The sequence below is a fragment of the Liolophura sinensis genome, unplaced genomic scaffold (assembly GCF_032854445.1).
Source record: "Liolophura sinensis isolate JHLJ2023 unplaced genomic scaffold, CUHK_Ljap_v2 scaffold_203, whole genome shotgun sequence".
In the NCBI taxonomy this organism is placed as follows: Eukaryota; Metazoa; Mollusca; class Polyplacophora; order Chitonida; family Chitonidae; genus Liolophura; species Liolophura sinensis.
The window spans coordinates 25,451-49,588 of NW_027018142.1; the positions used below are offsets into that span (position 1 = coordinate 25,451).

Sequence of the window (24,138 nt, forward strand, 5' to 3'; positions counted from 1 at the left end):
TTTAATTCTTAATATCTTGATGCATGACTTCTAAATGTGTAACATAAATACTTATCGAGCTTTCTTCTTGCTAATTTTGTAGCCGTTACGTCAACATCTCGCGCTCATCATGTGACTTCACAGCTTCATTCCAGCAATAAATCATATCATCATTCACAAGGCACAAGGCGCGGCTAAACTACACAAGAAGCTGATAGGGTGACCAGGAATTAGACAGAGAAAAAGTACACCCGAGAAGATACAACCCATGTCACATGTGGGCCCGGAATCAGAAAGAAACAAAACTGTCCACACCTGAGGAAATACAAATCAGGTTGCCTAACATCTTGACCAGGTGTCAGACAGAGAGGAAACGCACCACAGCACAGAAGATGGACACATGTGTCATGTAATGTGTGAATCAGGTGTCAGCCAGAGAGGAAACCCAGCACACATGTAAGGACCCAGTATTACATGTAGAAAGCGAGGAAAACCATCTCTTCTGAGAAGTTACACATCAGGTAATGTGTGGACCCGGTATTAGAGAGAGAGGAAAATCAGCCCTCTCGAGAAGTTGCGCATCATGTAATGTGTGGACCCGTATAATAGCGAAAAGGGAAACCAGCTCTCCTGAAAAGTTACACATCATGTATTAAGTGTGGATCCCGTATTAGACAGAGGGGAAAACCAGCTCTCCTGAGAAGTTACTCATCAGGTACTGTCTGGAACCGGTATCAGAGAGAGAGGAAAACCATCTCTTCTGAGAAGTTACACATCATTTAATGTGTGGACGCAGTATAAAAGAGAGGGGGAAAACCAGCCCTCCTGAGAAGTTACACATCATGTAATGTGTAGACTGGGTATTAGAGATACTGAAAGACATGCCCTCCTGAGAAGTTATACATCAGGTAATGTGTATTAGAGAGAGGGGAAAACCAGCTCTCCTGTGAAGTTACACGTTAGGTAATATGTGAACCAGATATTAGAGAGAGGGGAAAACCAGCTCTCCTAAGAAGTTACACATCATGTTATGTTATTCGGGAGAGAGGAAAACCAGCTCTTCTGAGAAGTTACACATTATGTATAAGGCGTGGACACGTTATTAGAGAGGAAAACCAGCTCTTCTGAGAAGTTACACATGTATAATGTGTGCCCCCTTTTTACAGAGAGAGGAAAACCAGCTATCCTGGGAAGTTACACATCAGGAAATGTGTGGACCCGTTATTCGAGAGAGAGGAAACCAGGACTCCTGAGAAGATACACATCAGGTAACGTGTGGACCCGTTATTCGAGAGAGAGGAAACCAAGCACTAATGAGAGGAAACCAGCCCTCCTGAGAAGATACACATCAGGTAATGTGTGGACCCGTTATTAGAGACGAAACCCAGCACTAATAATAGGAAACCAGCCCTCCTGAGAAGATACACATCAGGTAACGTGTGGACCCGTTATTATAGAGAGAGGAAAACCAGCTCTCCTGAGAAGTTACACATCAGGTAATGTGTGGACTGGCTATTAGAGAGAGAGGAAACCAGCCCTCCTGAGAAGATACACATCAGGTAATGTGTGGGACCCCATATTACAGACGGAACCCAGCACTAAGGAGAGGAAACCAGCACTACTGATAAGATACACATCAGATAACTTGAGTATGTTGAACATGAAGTTCGTATACGTAAAAATTGTGTAACCTTACTACATATGGTTGATAATTTTAAGTGTGTATTCCCACATTTCAGTAGCTCAATCATTCAAACTAGAATTACATAATTCACTATCATTCATTTTTATTTCCAATATTTCTCAGTATTTGAAACACAAAGGACAGACAATGTCAAAATATCACTAAATCATACATATAGATGAATATAAATACAACTGACATCAAAATAACAGCACGCAGTTGAAATGGCACAATGCGCTAATAGATGACCTCATAATCTTGCCAACAGGTTGTCAAAGCTACAGTACTAGTGATGACGGCGCTTCTTATAGTACATCAGGTACAATATAATTAAAAGACGGACAGCACAGAGACTGAAAAGCAGAGCAGCGACAACCGTGTGATGGCTGGCAAATGGTCACAGGTAACTGGCGAAATACGGCCTCTGGTCAATTCACCTCCTTCGGGGTTTTATTCTAACTCTTCATGTAAATGCATAAACAGTAGCAATTTACACATCCCCTAGCACCATGGCCTTAGCAATTTACGTGAAAAAAAATCCAATGATGTTAACTGCAATTCATTAGACGTCACTGGTCTAGAATTACTCAAAGTCAGACTTTCACATTTGGAAATCAAAGATGATTTTCCAGCTGATTTTAGATGGACACTTTGTTGTGTGTTTAAACATACATGTATGGAGATTTTGAAGCAAAAACAATCTGACAAAGTCACACCTGGCAACATATTAAGCGGTTGGATACATGAGCTACACATCAAGTTGGAGACGAATCGTGGTCTTTGAGGTTAAACTTAAAATGTAACTATCTACCCATTCTGTAGAACACACATAGTGATAAGTGGCATTACAAGCTGGCTGTGAGTCTCTTACATACAGATAATGTCAGGGTGTATGTTATACATGTCAATTTACTTTAAGCACATGTAGGCCTACACATCTGGGTGATTTTAATTTAACATAAGAAAGAGACAACCCATGTTGTTGTTATTTATACATGTATACAATAAAAGAGAATTAGCGCTCAGCAGATGTACAACTAAAACTGATCAGGTTTTTGAAAGAAAAATTGTGGACAGGATTGTTTACATCAAATTTGAAAAAGAAAATCAAAGAGAAACGGTGCAACAGCTATACACCTATGAGTTCACTGGACTAAGCACATCCAAGCCAAACGCTATCTATATTCCGAACAAAATCCATGAACAACTGACACACACCATACATATAATCAAGGTACACACGTGTATTAAGACAACCATATAATACAGCCAAAACATATGATTTCCACAGGGTGAAATTATCACAATGTCACCATATATAATCACCAGATATGGTGTAATACGTACAGGATAGGGATCTACCTGGTCAGTGAATACAATGTCCAGTAATGCATATTATTTAACATCACAGCAATTACATGGAAATCTCGTTTAGAGGAAACGATGTAGCACCTCAGCCACTTTTTTAAAGTTTTAAAATAAGAGATCAGATTCAGCCATTTAACTTCAAACAAAATGATGACTACAAAATAACAAATGTTTTGTCCCACAAAAATGTTTACGAAATAAATATAAGCCTTTGTCTCACCCAGTACACACTTGGCATTCAGAATGCATATATACACCAACCGAAGGGCAGGGATACATGTATATGACTGATACTTCCTGGCGCTAAATTTGTAAAGTGTGAGCACATACAAACATCTACAGTGCATGGAAAAAGAGTAGCATTAAATTTTGTTCAAGAACCTCATGTAAATGTAAATCACCGTTGTTGTTGTAAATCAGCTGCAAATTACAGATACTGTAAGCAAAGAACTACATGCACTTACAATCTTACAACTTAACTTTGTCTATAATTTATACAGCCATTAGCTTAGTGTCTGCCCTGCTATTCTGGACCCAGTTAAAGTATGTCAGAGTTTTATTTGTTTTGCATAGAACTAAAAACCTTCTGCCTAGTATTAGTACCTACCCCATGGAGGTTACCGAGGTAACAACATGTTATGACTTCACTTCCAGCAACCACATCTCAAACAATTGGCTGTAGGTTGATTTTTCATATGTTGTAGAGAAAAGTGCAAACTGCATATACAGGTATGGCATGGTACCAAATGAAAGTTTAGTAGGAGATTTTAATTTTTGAGGTTGAATTTGACAAATTTACTGAATAAATAGTAAAGGAAAATCAAAGAAAAAAAATCAAAAAACCCAGTTTTGCCTGATCATCTTTATTGTGATAAGGTCAAGTTGTGAGTGTCTTAACTTAACTGGACTACATTTTGGGTATTTACCATGGGTTATGCCCATCCCTTACAACCCCAAACCGGTTTACACGTATGTACCTCACACCCCAACCCCCTTCCTGCTATTTAAGCAAAATTTCTCCCTCACAGTTATGAGGCTTGTATTTCCAAATTTCACTTACACAGGTGAGTGTAAGATTGCATTTATTTGACCAGAACTAATTCAGCATGAATATATTTAGATGTAGCAAATTATTTTTATCACATATTCTGAAACACCTACATACATGTATGACACTTAGTATAGCAATGCACAATTATGTATTACAATTTTGTTGTATGCAAAGTGACTTTACAACATTAAATATGCTAATGTTGTGTTTCAAAATAGGTCTGAAAGTTGATATGCTTCTTATTATTGATGAAATCTGGTTAAATGTGCTGTTCGTCCAACAATAATTATAAAAATTTGTTTAGTTTTTTAACTTATTTTTACAGGTACAAGTGGGGATAGGCTTAGCAATTTTTACAGAACTTCTGCACAGCCAAGAAAAAGTGGTAAAATTTTAGCATCTAAAGACAGTAAGTGTTGCATTTTAAGGAAATACAGGGTAAATGTTCATTTCTGCAGATTTTCTTTATGGAACAGAAATTTAAACCCAATTCCCCACAAAACATCCTATCCCAAACACTTACATTAGAGTATCAACCCAGGTGGACCACTACCCACAGCCCTGAAATTTGACTTTTGCCATTAGCCATGTGAGATATTGGTTTTAGTGCCAAATTCATATAAAGATATCACTAACAAGAAATCTTAAAACTTTGTCCTGTTTATAGGTTAAACATGCGCAATTCAGGAAATTGTGTCGAAGATTTGACTCCAAACTGAAGTGGGACTGACTGGAGAAAACTGACACAGAGGCATTTGAGTTGTATTTAAGTCTATTTTGCAGCTAACATGTCTAAACAAAATACATCAGAATTTTATTTGTTTTGGATAGAACTGAAAACTTTTTCCTCATTGGTATTACTCACCTCTCTAGAGGCTACCAAGGTAAGAAAATGTTTTGACTTCAGTTTCAATCACTGCAGCGAAAAAAAAAATCGTAGGTTAGACTGTTGTAGACAAAAGTGCAAGCTGCATGTGGCGGTATGACAAAGTACCTGGCGAAAGTTAGGGTATATATATTTTTCACGTTGAAAAATTTAGGAGATTTACTACATAGTTATTATGGAAAATCAATGCTCTGGCCTAACCTAAAATATTTTATATAAAGATACTTCTCCCATTTAGTTTTTTTCTTAGGAACTAAAGTTACATAACACAACAAGAGTTACTCCATGTACCATGTTGACTATATCATGTATTGTCATGTATAAACTGTGACCTGTTTTGCTCAGTCACACTCTTGATTATGTTGATTTACAAGTCTCCATTACTAAAAATAAAACTACCCAGTCATAATCTACCATGTATTTTGTCTGGAAGAAAACTGACATTGATGTTCAGGACAAGTCAGACAGACTGTGTATAACTACACCAAGCTGTAAGCTTGTGACAGATCACTGACCACTTTGCAGAAGAAGCTATACATACTGAATTAGCCACACTGCTCACATTAACTAAAACACCTACAAAATGGTCATATATTTTTTAAAAAAAGAGTCTATTTCAACAAAATGTAATACTGTGGAAAAGATGTACTGAATAATTACCCGATGGTCAGGAAGTGCTTATCATATCACAGAGAACTGGAGGCAGAGTTGCAGAGTGACCCGTTACCAGACGAGCAGACACAGATCCAGACCCGACAAACTCAACCGATGGCACGAGAGGCTCTGTGACGATAACATCACTGACAGTGTACATTACCTGGTTGTTGTCACAGTCCAGGACTGTCAGTGTGTGGTTATCACAGTCCAGGTACACACCCAGGTGATGAGGGCGTGTGTAACGTCTGCACTGTAGATAGCCAGGTTTGACCTCACCACCACCACTGTGACTATAACAATTGACCACATCCCAATGTACCAGGAGTTACGGCCAGCGACTGTCTCCTCACTCACGCCACAGCTCTCCTGTGTCACTCCTACATAACAGTCACAGCCATGTGAACAGGTGATGTGTATCTCCCAGTAGTACCTGTCCGTCTGGTAACGCCCGTCTGTCACAGCTCTCCTCCACCTGTCATTCCCGGACAAGCCCTTACCCTTTACCACACAGCCGCTGTCAGTGATTCTCAGCTTCCTGTCGCCTGTCTCTGTGAATCTCAGCGTCGGCTCTGCAAAAACACAACAGGAGCAGCATGAACAACAGAAAATCATAAACACACGCTGTAAGACTGAGATGTAAATACCTGTACACATACCGTAGTTTTACCTTCTCAACACAATCTCTTGGACTAAAATGACACATATCGCTGGTATGAATGTAATTTATACACGGATCTCTGTCATTTTCAGCCAGTTTAAGAGTTGAGTTTCGACAAGAACTGGATCCATCACTAAATGACGGGTACGACAGAGACCAAGTACTGGGTTAAAATACAGACTTTTAACGCTCTAATTTGTTTGAAGCTTATCACTTACAACAAGAACAATACCTTCCTCTATCCGACACAGGGTTTTAGTTGTCAGTTATAGCACATATGAGCACACAATTCACTATGAAGCTGTAGTAGGCCTGTTGGTGTAACGAGCTACCGAAGCCGTCCGTGTAGTAGGGGAGGTAACTCGCCACACATAACTTGCCAAGTAACATTGCCCCCAAAGACTATTTAATCCATCAGAATAACTAGTAGTAAAAAAGTATTGCATTCAGTTTTCGTCAATAGATTTTTTAAAAGAGAGGTAATATATTTAAATATTAAAAACAAACTTTTATCAAGCGAGGAAATACATCTAGATCAACAATTATTTCTATATCCAAAATGGAACCTTTTACCCTTTATTATTGATAATGAAACAAATATGAGGGTTGTTTTCTCTCTGAAATAAGTGTTTGACTACATTTGAATCTAGCAAATAATGGTGAGTTTTTACTTGGATACTTGTTAAAAAATTAAGAGACATGACATATATTCTGTTATCAGATATATGTTAAATATTACAGGTCTAGACACTGAGGGATTGGTTACAATACGTTATCTGTTCTGTACACCTGTTAGTTTGTCCACATGGTTTAAATATCACTCAGACACTCAGGGGTACAATATGTTACCTGTTCTGTTCTAACAGTACATCTACTGGTTTGTCCACATAGGGTAAATATCACTCAGACACTCAGGGGTACAATATGTTACCTGTTCTGTTCTAACAGTACATCTACTGGTTTGTCCACATGGGGTAGGCCTAAATATCACTCAGACACTCAGGAGTACAATATGTTACCTGTTCTGTTCTAACAGTACATATACTGGTTTGTCCACATGATTTAAATATCAGTCAGACACTCATGGGTACAATATGTTACCTGTTCTGTTCTAACAGTACAACTGCTGATTTATCCACATGGGATAAATATCACTCAAACACCCAGGGGAACAATATGTTATGTGTTCTGTCTGAACAGTACACCTGCTGGTTTGTACACATGGGGTAAATATCACTCAGACACTCAGGGGTACAATATGTTATGTGTTCTGTCTGAACAGTACACCTGCTGGTTTGTACACATGGGGTAAATATCACTCAGACACTCAAGGGAACAATATGTTATGTGTTCTGTCTAAACAGTACACCTGCTGGTTTGTACACATGGGGTAAATATCACTCAGACACTCAGGGGTACAATATGCTATATGTTCTGTCTGAACAGTACACCTGCTGATTTATCCACATGGGGTAAATATCACTCAGAGGCTCAGGGGCACAATATGTTATGTGTTCCGTCTGAACAGTACACCTGCTGGTTTGTACACATGGGGTAAATATCACTCAGACACTCAGGGGTACAATATGCTATATGTTCTGTCTGAACAGTACACCTGCGGATTTATCCACATGGGGTAAATATCACTCAGAGGCTCAGGGGTACAATATGTTATGTGTTCTGTCTGAACAGTAGGCCTACACCTGCTGGTTTGTACACATGGGGTAAATATCACTCATACACTCAGGGGTACAATATGTTATGTGTTCTGTCTGAACAGTACATATTCTTCTTTGTACACATGTGGTAAATATCACTCAGACACTCAGGGGTACGATAGGCTATATGTTCTGTCTGAACAGTACACCTGCTGATTTGTACACATGGGGTAAATATCACTCAGACACCCAGGAGTACAATATGCTATATGTTCTGTCTGAACAGTACACCTGCTGGTTTGTACCCATGGGGTAAATATCACTCAGACACTCAGGGGTACAATATGCTATATGTTCTGTCTGAACAGTACACCTGCTGATTTATCCACATAGGGGTAAAGATCACTCAGAGGCTCAGGGGTACAATATGTTATGTGTTCTGTCTGAACAGTACACTTGCTGGTTTGTACACATGGGGTAAATATCACTCAGACACTCAGGGGTACAATATGTTATGTGTTCTGTCTGAACAGTACACTTGCTGGTTTGTACACATGGGGTAAATATCACTCAGACACTCAGGGGTACAATATGTTATGTGTTCTGTCTGAACAGTACACCTGCTGATTTATCCACATGGGGTAAATATCACTCAGAGGCTCAGGGGTACAATATGTTTTGTGTTCTGTATGAACAGTACACCCGCTGGTTTGTACACATGGGGTAAATATCACTCAGACACTCAGGGGTACAATATGTTATGTGTTCTGTCTGAACAGTACACCTGCTGGTTTGTCCACATGGGGTAAATATCACTCAGACACTCAGGGGTACAATATGTTACCTGTTCTGTTCTAACAGTACATATACTGGTTTGTCCACATGATTTAAATATCAGTCAGACACTCATGGGTACAATATGTTACCTGTTCTGTTCTAACAGTACAACTGCTGATTTATCCACATGGGATAAATATCACTCAAACACTCAGGGGAACAATATGTTATGTGTTCTGTCTGAACAGTACACCTGCTGGTTTGTGCCCATGGGGTAAATATCACTCAGACACTCAGGGGTACAATATGTTATGTGTTCTATCTCAACAGTACACCTGCTGGTTTGTACACATGGGGTAAATATCACTCAGACACTCAAGGGAACAATATGTTATGTGTTCTGTCTAAACAGTACACCTGCTGGTTTGTACACATGGGGTAAATATCACTCAGACACTCAGGGGTACAATATGCTATATGTTCTGTCTGAACAGTACACCTGCTGATTTATCCACATGGGGTAAATATCACTCAGAGGCTCAGGGGCACAATATGTTATGTGTTCCGTCTGAACAGTACACCTGCTGGTTTGTACACATGGGGTAAATATCACTCAGACACTCAGGGGTACAGTATGCTATATGTTCTGTCTGAACAGTACACCTGGTGATTTATCAACATGGGGTAAATATCACACAGAGGCTCAAGGGTACAATATGTTATGTGTTCCGTCTGAACAGTCCACCTGCTGGTTTGTACCCATGGGGTAAATATCACTCAGACACTCAGGGGTACAATATGCTATATGTTCTGTCTGAACAGTACACCTGCGGATTTATCCACATGGGGTAAATATCACTCAGAGGCTCAGGGGTACAATATGTTATGTGTTCTGTCTGAACAGTACACCTGCTGGTTTGTACACATGCGGTAAACATCACTCAGACACTCAGGGGTACAATATGTTATGTGTTCTGTCTGAACAGTACATATTCTTCTTTGTACACATGTGGTAAATATCACTCAGACACTCAGGGGTACGATAGGCTATATGTTCTGTCTGAACAGTACACCTGCTGATTTGTACACATGGGGTAAATATCACTCAGACACTCAGGAGTACAATATGCTATATGTTCTGTCTGAACAGTACACCTGCTGGTTTGTACCCATGGGGTAAATATCACTCAGACACTCAGGGGTACAATATGCTATATGTTCTGTCTGAACCGTACACCAGCTGATTTATCCACATAGGGGTAAAAATCACTCAGAGGCTCAGGGGTACAATATGTTATGTGTTCTGTCTGAACAGTACACTTGCTGGTTTGTACACATGGGGTAAATATCACTCAGACATTCAGGGGTACAATATGTTATGTGTTCTGTCTGAACAGTACACTTGCTGGTTTGTACACATGGGGTAAAAATCACTCAGACACTCAGGGGTACAATATGTTATGTGTTCTGTCTGAAAAGTACACCTGCTGATTTATCCACATGGGGTAAATATCACTCAGAGGCTCAGGGGTACAATATGTTTTGTGTTCTGTATGAACAGTACACCCGCTGGTTTGTACACATGGGGTAAATATCACTCAGACACTCAGGGGTACAATATGTTATGTGTTCTGTCTGTACAGTACACCTGCTGGTTTGTACACATGGGGTAAATATCTCTCAAACACTCAGGGGTACAATATGTTATGTGTTCCGTCTGAACAGTACACCTGCTGGTTTGTACACATGGGGTAAATATCACTCAGACACTCAGGGGTACAATATGCTATATGTTCTGTCTGAACAGTACACCTGCGGATTTATCCACATGGGGTAAATATCACTTAGAGGCTCAGGGGTACAATATGTTATATGTCCTGTCTGAACAGTACACCTGCTGGTTTGTACACATGGGGTAAATATTACTCAGACACTCAGGGGTACAATATGCTATGTGTTCTGTGGGAACAGTACACCTGCTGATTTGTACCCATGGGGTAAATATCACTCGGACACTCAGGAGTACAATATGGATCTGTTCTGTCCTAACAGTACACCTGCTGATTTATCCACATGGGGTAAATATCACTCAGAGGCTCAGGGGTACAATATGTTATGTGTTCCTTACTAACAGTACAGTTGCTTGTTTGTACACATGGTAGGCATGCTGGCTTCCTCTCCGGCCGTAAGTGGGAAGGTTATCTTTCTTGCCCACCCTATTGCATGCCTCACATTAGTTTGTATCTTTCTTGCCTATCATTTGCATGCCTCACATTAGTTTGTATCTGTTTTTGCCCACATTATTGCATGTCGCACATTAGTTTGTATCTGTTTTTGCCCACACTATTGCATGCCTCACATTAATTTGTATTTTTCTAGCCCTCCATTTGCATGCCAGACATTAGTTTGTATCTTTCTTGCCCATCGTTTGCATGCCTCACATTAGTTTGTATCTGTTTTTGCCCACACTACTGCATGCCTCACATTAATTTGTATCTGTTTTTGCCCACCCTATTGCATGCCTCACATTAGTTTGTATCTTTCTTGCCCTCCATTTGCATGCCTCTCATTAGTTTGTATCTTTCTTGCCCTCCATTTGCATGCCTGACATTATTTTGTATCTTTCTTGCCTTTCATTTGCATGCCTCACATTAGTTTGTATCTGTTTTTGCCCACACTATCGCGTGCCTCACATTAGTTTGTATCTTTCTTGCCGCCATTTGTATGCCCTCCATTAGTTTGTGTCTTTCTTGCCCATCGTTTGCATGCCTCACATTAGTTTGTATCTGTTTTTGCCCACACTATCGCGTGCCTGACATTAGTTTGTATCTTTCTTGCCCTCCATTTGCATGCCTGACATTATTTTGTATCTTTCTTGCCTTTCATTTGCATGCCTCACATTAGTTTGTATCTGTTTTTGCCCACACTATCGCATGCCTGACATTAGTTTGTATCTTTCCTGCCCTCCATTTGCATGCCTGACATTAGTTTGTGTCTGTCTTGCCTGATATTTGCATGCCTCACATTAATTTGTATGATTTTGCCCACACTTTTACATGCCACACATTAGTTTGTATTTTTGTTGCCCACCCTATTGCATGCCTCACATTAGTTTGTATCGGGTTTGCCCCTCCTATTGTATGCCTCACATTAGTTTATATCTGTTTTGCCCATGCTATTGCATGCCTCACATTAGTTTGTATGTGTTTTGCCCACCCTTTTGCATGCCTCACATTAGTTTATATCTATTTTTGCCCACCTTATTGCATGCCACACATTAGTTTGTATCTGTTTTGCTCACGCTATTGCATGCCTCACATTAGTTTGTATCTGTTTTGCCCACTCTATTGCATGCCTCACATTAGTTTGTATCTGTTTTGCCCACCCTTTTGCACGCCTCACATTTTAGTTTATATCTGTTTTTGCCCACCTTATTGCATGCCACACGTTAGTTTGTATCTGTTTTGCCCACCCTATTGCATGCCTCACATTAGTTGGCATCTGTTTTGCCCACCATTTTGCATGCCTCACATTATTTTGTATCTGTTTTGCCCACCTTATTGCATGCCTTACATTAGTTTGAATCTTTTTTGGCCCACCTTATTGCATGCCACACGTTAGTGTGCACTTTTTTTCCCTACCCTAATGCATGATTCACTTTAGTTTGTATCGTTTGTGAACACCTCAATGGATGCCTGACATAAGTTTATATTTTGTACACACTCTAATGCATGCCTTACATTAGTTTGTGTGTTCTTTGCACACCGTCTGAACAGTACACCTGAGCTACAGTATAACTCAAATTTGTTTGTGTCTTCTAGGCACATCCTACTGTATACCTCACATGAGTTTGTGTCTTCTGGTCACTGTGAGATGTACAGTAGGGTGCACTGTACACCTTGTATTACCCTGTGCCTTTTGCTTCTCTTCTCACTTTCGTGTCTCTTTGAATACTGTTCAATTTTTTGGTGCACCCTAATGTATTACAGCTCATATCGATTTGTTTCCTTAACACAATGTATCGTGTGTTTTTCGCACACTCACAGCTGTGCGCCTTGTCCATTTTATGTTTGTGTCTTCGATGCACATACTAATGTAAACCCTACAGCCGTTTATGTCCTCTGAGCACACTCTGCTGTATACCTTTTATACATATAAGAACCTACTTGTGACACGTAGTCGTGACATTTGTCCACCGACTGCTGCTTCTAAGTCCTGACTCCCTTGCAATGTTTCTTTGACTGTCACGTGTCTAGGGAAGACAATGTCACGTTGTACAAAATCTAGAAGTTTCTGTTGGTTGACTTCATGTTTCTCCAGATCCGCTCTTATCTCATTCAGCTGGTCATCGATTCTGTCAGAAGAGGAGAGAAAACAAGAAGACTCAGTCGTGTGGTAATCTTGTGTACCACACAGTTATGAGAATGCCATGATGTACTCTTCCCAGTAGGTTAGATCTGATTTGCCAGGACAAACGTATGTTTGAACATGAGATATATTTTAAGCTTGGATCATGTTTTGGACAACTACAGTGCTGGTACTTAGTGTTACAGAAACATATCTGCCGGCAATAGTCACGTGCACATGTATAACAAACCTAGCGAGATACAACTCATATATACATACGTTTTGGTGAAGGCCTTGGAACCCTGTCAAAAAACAGAATTGAAAACAGATATACAATGATGTAGAGATGATTACCGAAACTGAGATACTGTAACCATACTTTGACCTCAACACGTAACAAAAACACGGTTGGAACTGAAATGTCTTACCTGTCAAAGTACACAGGTACCTTTGGCTTTTACCTCAAACATTTAGACCATTCCCTGATCTATTACACAGTCCACATCAGCTCTCAATTCCGCTTAATAAATTCCATGGTGTTTCATACAAAGCAATTTTTCCGCAAAGATCTGTTTACATACAAACCTTGTTAATGAAAAACATTATAGTTTGACATTACATCCCACTACTTTACTGCTTTAATGGGACAGTGACTCTGTTGTGGGTAGAAAAGTGGACAGCAGCCGGAGGGTAACACTGAGAAAAATAAAGCTTTAATAAATCTGGAAGCATGAAATCCATTTGAACACGTGATAACAGTTTCTAAGGGTGACTGGATCATCTGGAGTTGAGGCAGCTGAACCAGTACTAGAGATTGTGCAGGTCTGACTTACCTTTAAAAACTCGACGTCCATTGACGCTAATAAATCTTTGGAATCTTGTACCATCCTCTCAATTTCCTGGGCCTGTAGCTGGAAATGTTTGAGTATAGCACTACACTCCACACTCCACTGTGAATAGCGGGTTTTTATGCCATCTATGGTTTGCTGTCTCCAGGCTTGTAAAGATTCGAAGGCTGCACAATAAGCCTTTTCTACCTCCTGAGTGTGAAGTTCCTGGTTTTCCTGTCAGACAGAAAAATCGTTTATTTCATCATCCGGACCTTCTTGTGTTCAATAAGTTATATATGTAAGTGTGACAGGGTGAAGTATAAGCCCTACTCAACTGTGTCCACAATGCACCTCCGGGATAGAGGGGATTTACCCTTAGACCAGTGATGTACATGCAAGTGTCGACTCAAAACCCAAAGGTACGTGGTTCAATCGTGCGATCACAACTGATGCTCCGAGCAGGGCGAGATGGTGAAGCCTTAGATCCTTCAGACAGTATCTCAGATTCCTGGGACTGGTTCAAACCCGGAAGTTGTCGCCCCACTACATCTATATATATTATAGATATTATTATGACAGTGTATGATCAGCGATGATATATCAAATGCAGCCTTTGGTCTTAGGTGGGCATACTCGCGTGTGTGGGCATATCGCGTGTGTGTCAGTGAGAAGAAAGTCATATTAATAATACGGTAGTCTGATTGGATAAACCAGAAATGGGTAAAATAGACTCGTCCTTCACGCAAATAAATCCCCGCCTCAGTCCATGCATTACCCTGTTTACGTCCTTATAAAAAGTCGTCACGGTTCGGGTTTAACTCTTTAATTGTAATTTACATATATAACATATGACAGAAGACAGCTTTATCAAGATGATTGACAGCTGTATGTTACCTAGATTTGTGAATGATAGCAATACTCTACATAGTCCAAATTCATTCACCAGGGTGTGCGGTACAATGCAGGCTGAACAGGTGCCCTGAAATTACTAACCTGTATCTTATTGTGCAGCCTCATAACTCCTGACAGTGATTCTTTAGATTCTTGTAAGACTTTCTCCAGTTTAGTAGTCTTCTCGAAAATAGCTAGCTGTAATGTGAAAAACGCTACATTAACATATCCGCCTTTCACATGACTCACTAGAGTACAGGACAAAAAGCCCCATTCTTCTCTACATATCCCAAACTTTGAGTCAATATATAGTTCCAAATCATGCCATATTTATTTTGAGTATCGACTTATATATTAGCATGGTACACGATTTAGACAGTGGTTTAAGTTATTCGATTAGAACATTCCTTGCGTCTTTTTAACATCATTGAAAACTGTTTACTACCTCTCTTAGCGTGGTTCCAAAGTAATTTTGAACTGATGTAATTTCTTTATTTTTTTCGTGGTTCGTGTTAATCGTTGTTTTGGGAATTGACGTTGCAATTATTGACTCTGAACATCTATTTTGCTTGATGGCTGATATACGAATGTCTTTTTCCCCATTACCTTGTCATTCGCAACTGCAGATGGTATATCCCGCATAGCATGTTCCGGGTGGTCAACCACACACTCCATACAGACCACCATCCGACACGGTACACAGTACAAGCCGAATGGCTGACCGTGCCTAGCACAGGACGGCTGCTGAGTTGATTGGAGGTCTCTGCTGACTTGACCCTGTGAGGTTTCCCGGGCGTGGTACTCCTGGGAGGAAATCAGTCGATGCCGCTTTAGAGGCCCACCCATCGGATGGTAATTTGTAAGACATTCCTGACAGTACAACACATCGCACTTGGTACAAAACTTGACAGCTTTAGCATGATTGTCCCCACCCATAGAACAATATGGGATGTCATCCTCAACATTTACAGCAGAAGAGAACCTCTCCACTATCTCCGCCAGATGAAAGTTGCGAGGCAGACCAGCCACACCTTCTCTCCCCAGACTGGTCGGTGCCCGACACACAGGGCATGAGATCAGCCCCGTGCTGCCGGAGGTCTCGTCTGTCTGTACAGGTTTGGACTTGTCAGTATACAGACCAATGCATTCCCTACAAAAACTGTGCTGACAGGGTAGCATTACTGGTTCCCGGAATGTTTCCATACATATCGAACATGTGAGAACATCATCTCGATTCTGCTTGTTTTCGGCCATTATTCTCTTGGAGTTTTTCTGAAATAAAAACGGCAAAATGCTCAGACTGGCAACTGTGAGGGTGTTCCTACTTACAAAAATATTAACGTTCAAAACAGCACACTGTCTCCGTCTGTTCCCGTGGTCCAACAACATATTGGGTACAGTACTGTTTGTCGTTATTCCCCAATTCTCATTTAAGAAGCATTAAAGCGCATATACATGTTCGAGGAGGGTATGTGCATGTCGCTTTCTCGGAAAGGAATCCATTCTGGTCAGTTAGAAAATTAGCGATTCTACCTTTCATTACGCACGAGAGACTTTTTTGACAAAGGTATAGTCAAGACGGTTTGGGCAGATGTGTTCGATAGGTATATAGCTCCCACCCACAATTAGCAGATTTGTGTGGCTACGAAGGTAACTTGACCCTAAATACTGTATGATAATAGGGCCAAACCTTTGGAACATCTCCATCTGCAGAATTTTAGAAATATAATAAATATCACATTACTAATAGTGACGAGTAACACGAACATTTCTTACTGAGATTTAAACGTATATAAATTTAGGTCAAAGCCTTCCAGCTCCCAGTGTTTTATTATGTTATTGTCAGAAACCACACAAGTATAGACTACAAGAGAGCTGCTATACCCTCCAATCAACACTGATCAAACAAAATGGTTACAGCGTAAATGCTGGCTTCGCTCCACCCTAAAAGTGTGAAGTACATGTCCAATTAGATACAGTATTATATCAGGGACAGTTTAAAGGGAACCAAAAAGCCTGGATTGAAGATATGTAACCTCAGGTAGACTGCAGAAGTAGGTCAGCGTCTGTATATCTCCATACACACAGCTCGAGCTAATGTATAAGTAGACCTTCGTGCAGTATACCGCTGTTTTGACTGGCTCAGCTGTGTCAGGTTACACACCCCATTATTGGTGATCAGCGGGCTAGGTTGTTATGCCTGCTGAGTTAATAATGCATGTACCCTTTTAGTTCTGTAACGCGGAAAATCCTGCGTGCAATTCAGTACATAATTTTAAGAATCGATTTACTTATACAGTGTAATACGTTCCTTATGTTTGAGTCCGCATCGAAGTCGAGAGACTAGAGATCAAACTCCAGTCGGGTCAAACCAAATACTTCAAAAATGGTGTTTGTTTCTGCCTCGCTTGAAATATGAGAACATCCATATCCTAACTAAACAATTTTTGACTATGACAGGTTTCATATGTGGAGCAGAGCGGCGAACAATGTAAGTAAACAAACAGCGATCCTTACATGCCGGTTGTTCTGGTTGTTTACATGTATTTAGGCCCAACATCAGACAACACGTCACCGGCAACCAACAACCTTCAGCAAAACCATACATTATGCCTTTCAAGGTCAAAGCTTCAGACAAATACATTAATAACGTACTATCGTCCTGGATATAGTGAGAAGATCGACATAATTAGACAGTATGAACTTTAACCCAATTATATCAGTCGTTTTCGTTGAGACGAACATATTCCGTTTGTTTATAGACAGTGTCAGAGGATCACACACAGGCTGAGAGTGGATTCTATACAAAGGGACACCCCTACTCGTACGTCCACTTCGTGTACATTTAAGGACGACCAGACCAATTAAGTACTGTCTGAGAGTCGGTCACACGATCCCGAAGTAAAGACAACTCACACTTTATATATTTGGAGCACATTGGCGAATGTTGTAAGTAAACAAAAATAGGGAAGATATTCGGACTTTGTGTGCCATAGGGGGCACGTCACCGTCGGTAATCGACCTTCAGCATAACTGCATAATGCCTTTCAAGGTCAAAGCTTCAGGACCTCGCATTAATAACGTACTATCGCCCTGTATGTATAGTGACAAGATCGACATAGTTAAACAGTATGAACTTACACAAAAATCAACCGTTTTCCTTAATACGCAAATATCGACTGTTAGAGGTTGACACACAGGCTGACATGGCTAATGTTAAAGTTTCTAGAAGGCAACGCCCCATTCGTACATCTACGTTGTGTTGATTTGAGGACGACCAGACCAATTAAGCTGTGTCTGACAGTCAGTGATACGATCAAGTAAAGACAACTCCTTAATCTGAGTGATCGTTTTCCAGCCAAACTACATATAACCATCTTACAGTACTTACCTGTCGACACAAAGCCCACTTCTCAACTTGGTGAAACTTAGCAGAGTGAAATAGAACATGCGTAGTTCGGAGAAATGCACGTGATCTGTGCAGGGGGATGTAAATCCCTCAGTATGTTTGTACACGTTTATACTCTGTGACATCTCAACAATGGTTTCCGCAGCTTGCTATAGCGCGTTTACTATAACTACAATAGTTGCCCATTGGATTCAAGCGGCATTACCCTCGTGGGGTCTCCGGGCTGAAAAGAATAGAACGTCAGTCTACTTGGCAAGTTTGTCGTACCCCAGAGCTCTGTCGTGTGCCCTCGGTTAAATATAATGGACTCACATCTTCGATATTTGTATGAGAGGCCGAGGAGAAGTAGGTCTATTTGTGTTTACGACCCTTCATTAAAGAGAACGGTCTTTTTGAGATTTTCAAGCCCAACACCCCACTTCAGCTCTTACTTATTTAGAGACTAAAGATCGGATTGGCCCAGTTTGACCAATCGGTTGGAGCAGATATGCTCCGAACTAAAATCGCTAGGAGTTGTAAATGTAAAGCGATTCACAACATATAGTGACAGTGACAGCAAACTCAATACATACTTATCGACATTTAATAACCTCTCTTTTCCTCAGTCGATCTCAATTTGCCGGTACTGTGCCCAAGTAGACCTATACATATCTAATCCGTCCAGGTGCTTTACATGCCAAAAGTTGGGCATGGTAATGGCCAATGTAGAAATAAATTGTTTCGCTTCCGATGTGCAGGAGAAGTCCACGGGGGTTTGCTTCAACCGAGACAATAAATGTTAAAATTCTTCACCTCGAAAGTTGAGAGCCATACAGATTTGCCTAGAGCAATAGCATTGTTTTGCTGCAGGACGTCCTGAATCTTTAGTTGTCAGCACTAAAAATGGTGATCTGTGGTCTTAACAACTTACAGTACTTGTAGTCATAGTAGCATTTTTTGTAAGTTTCTCATCACATTTGTCATCTGAGCCACTGGAGACTCTCTTAGGCTTGTTTAATCATGATATTTAGATTACTGGTCATTTTTCCTTCGTCGTGGAGGGAGGTGTGTATTATCCTGGTTCCAAAACCGGGCAAAGATCATTCTGATCCATCTAATTATCGTCACATAGCTCTTACCAGCGTTGTGAAGAGTATGGAACGAATAACAAATGATAGACTTGTTTGGTATTTAGAAACCAATAATTTACTGTCTAATATTAAATGTGGTTTTTCTCAAAGTTGATTTAATGTTTGTCGTATTTAAACTTTTAGTCGTAATGATATAATAAATAATGAACATGTGGTGTCAATATTTTTCGATCTTGAAAAGTCCACGGACCTACGACACCGCATGCAAATACGGTGTTTTAAAACACCTCTCAGATATGGGACTTACCGCTTATCGTTATTTTATGCATGTAGCAGAACTTTTATCTGATCCTCAGTTTAGGGTACGAGTAGAGACAATCTTTCTGACTCTTATGTGCAAAAGTGAGTGTACTCCAGGGCAGTATACTATCACAAACACTGTTTAGCTTCAAACTTAATAGCCTGTCAAAAACTGAAACGTCTGGAACAGAGGGTTTTTCATATGTTGATGATTTCCTAATAGACTACCGTGCTAAAATGTGAATAACATCGAAAGGCAGCTGCAGCTTTGTCTCAGTAAGACCAAGAAATTGGCAGTTGAGAATGGTTTTACGTTTTCTTCATCTAAAACGATACATATTTTGTTGTAAAGGGAACTTCATCTCCACACTAAGTTTTATGGTGAAGTAGTAAGAATTGAGAACTGAAAACAGATTTTCAGGAGTCATACTTAATAGCAAATTACGCTTTTTGACCCGTGTTAAGGTTCTTAGAGCTAAATGTACAAATCTTGGCGTCCAAACAGACATTCGTATACCAGCCGTCAACTAAGATGGACGTTCGAGGTCAACAATTGCAATGCCAATTCCCAAAACGACGCTTAAGTAAGGATCTCCATATAATAAAGATCGTATATAGCACAGCCCAGCACTGACTCGGGTTCGGAGCGGTCAATTTTATTCAGTTTATATATCGATCTTCTGTCAGGTGTGAATTGGACCTTGGGTTCATCAGTTACCATTCCGCCAAGAAATCGCATCTAAACATGGTTTACCCTGTCTATCATGTCCACGATTTGAGGCTCAGCCTTGATGCCTTTAGAACTTCGCCTGTGGGGAGTTTATGCGTTGTGGCTAACCAATCTTTAGTGTACAACAAGTGTATATCGCATACAGTCAATATGCTACAAAGCTTAAAGCACTTCCAACATGGCTTGCCTACGACTGTGATGTGTAAGTATATGTAGAGAGATGGCTTGATATTCGTGTTCAGTAATTTATTTAGGAGCTAACGTCAAACAAGAGGTCATGGCTCGTGTGTATTTTCTGGAGTTTCCTCTCTAGCTTCTTCCAAATCCTAAATAATTATCTGTTTCTCTTCGAATTATACTTATTCTAGGCAGTTAGGTGATACATTTCATGAGAGAACGTGAAATGATTCATCCTCGAAACTTCAGTACGTTTTAGGAATGTATCTGAAGTTGAGCTTTTTGCCTTTAGGTGACATTTGGTGGCCATAAAGGATTCATGCCAAACTAAACAAATCTTCTTCTCCAGAGCTGCTGATGCGATTGAGCTATAAAAGAACACTACATTTGCACAAAGCCTAGTACATTAAGGGTGATAATGAAAACTTTCTACTTTAAAAATTGCACAAACTCGCTATTGAGTGAAAATGTCAGATGACCCAAAAACCAAAGAGAACGCTAAATGAATCAGACGTTCAGGAAACCCACAAAGATCTCAAAATATGTTAGATGTATGTACAAGAAACTAATAGTGAACACAAAACACATCCGACACATATGTACAAGAAACCCAACGGCAATATAAGATGAATGCCATTGTTTCTTGTTTTACTGCTTACTAATATTGTAACAAACAAAAAACGCACATAGTCAGTTGTGTTGAAGTGATCATGTTATATCTGTAACAACTTAAGAGCTTTACTTGTTCAGTAACTCTCTTTCTCCAGAACAGGTTTCAACCCGTCGTCGTAATTTAGTACTCAGTATTATGAGGTAATCACCAAAAGTCCTCAAACACGAAGAAGCAATCACTGACTAACCAGAAAAGATCTATTCCTTTCTAAAGTTCATGTGTTTTGTTCACCCATATAATTCATGATTCGTGTGATGTTAGTTTGTAGGCCGAGGAGGTTAAGTATAAAATCATTAACTCTCAGTTACTATATAACATTTTCCAAATTATGCATGTTCTACCAACGACATACATTCTTTAGCAATCCGTTAAAGGTAGTGCCAATTTTTCAAAGTGAGTTATCTACCAATTTTCCAACCAAAGATGGGGGTAACATATAATACTTGTCACTATGGCAATTTTCATTCAAAAAGCATTGTAAGACCTATATCATTATGTGCGCCTCGCTTGCCTTGGAGGTCATCCCTTCTGCTCAGTTAGAAATATGGCCAGGGGAGGTGGGAGAGGGGGGGGGGGGGAGTTGCAGCGTCCAGAAGCAGTGTTGGAACTTGGCTATTTTGATAATAGAGTCAAACATATGGTCTATAGAGTTGTTACGGTGACATTTTAAAGACACCCCAAGATCCTGCTTGGAGAGGTATAACCTCAGGTAGGCTGTAGAAGTAGGTCAGCGTTCGTTATATCTTCACAAAGAAAACCCTAGGTAATCTATAAGCAAGCCTACATGGAGATATTTGGCTGCTCTGATTGGCTGATCTGTGTCAGCAGACATTATCACCTCACCCAGTGCTCACGGATAATGGAGGGTGTAGCAGGTTGGACAGTCAGGACGACAGTATACATACATGTAGGCCTTCCTATAGATGAGCTAGAGTTGTCTGTGTGAAGAGTGGGGAGCTAATAATACATGTAGCCTCTTAGTTATGGATACATATACATCTGGGTCTTAAAATTGTAAGACAGACGGCCTAACCGGGACGGTATCTGTATACATTATAGTAAAATAGCTAATCTGTGCAAATATGTACATACTTTTAAGATTCGATTTACTTTTAGCACCATTTACGTATACAAACATTTCTCAGCTTTGACGTCATGAGCAATTGATATAGGCTATCATATAACACATGGGCTGGCGTACATGGAAAAGGGGAACTGTATACCCTAACCATCAATGTTTGACTACAACAGTTTTATATTTGGAGCGGACAGCCGAGCGTTGTTAATACAATAAACAGCGATACATGATCAAGGCAATACGTGCGGGCTTTGTGCACCACCGCTGACACGTCAGCGCTAGTAATAGACCTTTAGCATACCTCTGCATAAGGCCTTTCAAGTTCAAAGCTTCAGAAACTCAATAACGTAGAGGTCTCCCATCGCCCTGTATACATACATGTAGTGACAAGATCGGCATAGTTAAACAGCATGAACCTGAACCCAATCCAGGCGTTTTCTTTGACGTAAATATTCAGACTGTTTGTAGACAGTGTTACACGACCACACACAGGCTGAAGGTAGCCTATACAAAGACATGTCCCAGTCGTTAGTCTGCAAGTAACATCACTGAATTTTTTTAGCTAATTCTGTTTAAACCATGGTGCTAGGGGGCGTGTGAGTTACTACTACACACGCATTCACATGAACAGTTAGAAGGAAACCTTGACTGAGGTAAATGGACAGGGGGTTGTATTTCACAGGTTACCTGTGACCACTTGTCAGCTATCACACTGTCGTCGCTGTTCTATTTTTTCTCTATACTGTACGTCTTATTTATATCATGAAGATGTAAGGACGACTCGACCAACTAAGCAGTACCTGACAGTGGATAACGCGATCAAGTAAAGACAACTCCCTATCTTGACAAATATTTTCACCTCAAATACACTAACTCCGACTTAAATGACTTACCTGTCGACACAAATACCACCGTGCTTCACACGTTGATAAAACTGATCAGATTGAAATAGAAAATACTTAGTTCTGAGACTGGACGTGATCTATGCAGGGGAGGTAAATGACTCATGGAGTTTGTACACATTTATGCTTTGTGACAGCTCAACCAAGGCTTACACAGCTGGTCTTCATCATTATATGCCAATGTCAAATTTCAACAAACAATCAATTTCCTACACAATTACCTCAGCAGATGTTATCACTTTCGGTTCCAATCACAATATGTTGAAAATATAGTTGAGAACTGTCGAATGGATTTTCTGAAAACAGTATAATGATATTAGGCCACAGCTAAAACAGTTACTCGTGGAATTCAAGCGGCATTACTCCCGTGGAGTCTCCGGGGTAAAATGAGGCCCCTGGACAACCATGTCGTACAAGGCGACTAACCTAGATCTCCCCCAAGTTGTCCATGTGAATATAATAGAGGTGGAGAACCCATTTGCTGTGGGTTGCGATCCTTAATGGAAGGGAACGGGATCGCAGTAGTTGAGGGCAGCTTAGTCTTGTGAGATTTTCAAGCCCAACACTGCACATGACCCTTGCTCAGATAGAGGCGGGAGGTTGGATTGGTCCATTCGACCAGTCGGCCGGAGCAGGTCTAGTCCGAACTAAAATCTCAAGAGAAAGTAAAAATGTCAGTAACAAAGAACTAACCAAGTACTTATTGAAATTTAATAAACCTTATGGTCCTGAGTCGATCTTAATTTGGCCGCACAGTGTCCAAGTAGACATGCCCATACCTAATCCGACTAGTTGCTTTACATGCAAAAATCTGGACATGGCATCCTGCGGATGGTTCTGAGATCACCGATATATCTGCATTTTTGTCTTCCACAAAAGGAATGGCCGCAGTCCTCTAGCCCTAACTAAAATACTATTGAGTACGGCAAAAAACATCGATCAAATATGTACATAAGTATAAAACAATGTGTAAGAATTCTCAGTTCCATTCCCACTCTAGTCGGAGTGCTTCG

At 40.3% G+C, this 24,138-nt stretch overlaps 1 protein-coding gene across 2 annotated transcripts; it reads right to left on the reverse strand.

Annotated features, from left to right (window-relative positions):
• Positions 1-1,756: 1,756 nt before the first annotated feature.
• LOC135481507 (probable E3 ubiquitin-protein ligase MID2) lies at positions 1,757-23,209 on the reverse strand. Of its 2 annotated transcripts, none has more exons than XM_064761327.1 (7): positions 23,117-23,209; positions 15,393-16,058; positions 14,889-14,984; positions 13,899-14,129; positions 13,345-13,367; positions 12,885-13,072; positions 1,757-6,194 (listed from the first exon to the last, which is right to left on the reverse strand). In XM_064761327.1, exons 2-7 carry the CDS (start codon positions 16,038-16,040, stop codon positions 5,812-5,814), a joined length of 1,569 nt encoding a protein of 522 aa, XP_064617397.1. In that variant the 5' UTR covers positions 16,041-16,058; positions 23,117-23,209; the 3' UTR covers positions 1,757-5,811. The 2 variants fall into 2 exon arrangements, with proteins under 2 accessions (XP_064617397.1, XP_064617395.1); XM_064761325.1 differs by lacking the exon at positions 23,117-23,209 and adding an exon at positions 18,178-18,455.
• Positions 23,210-24,138: the final 929 nt, after the last annotated feature.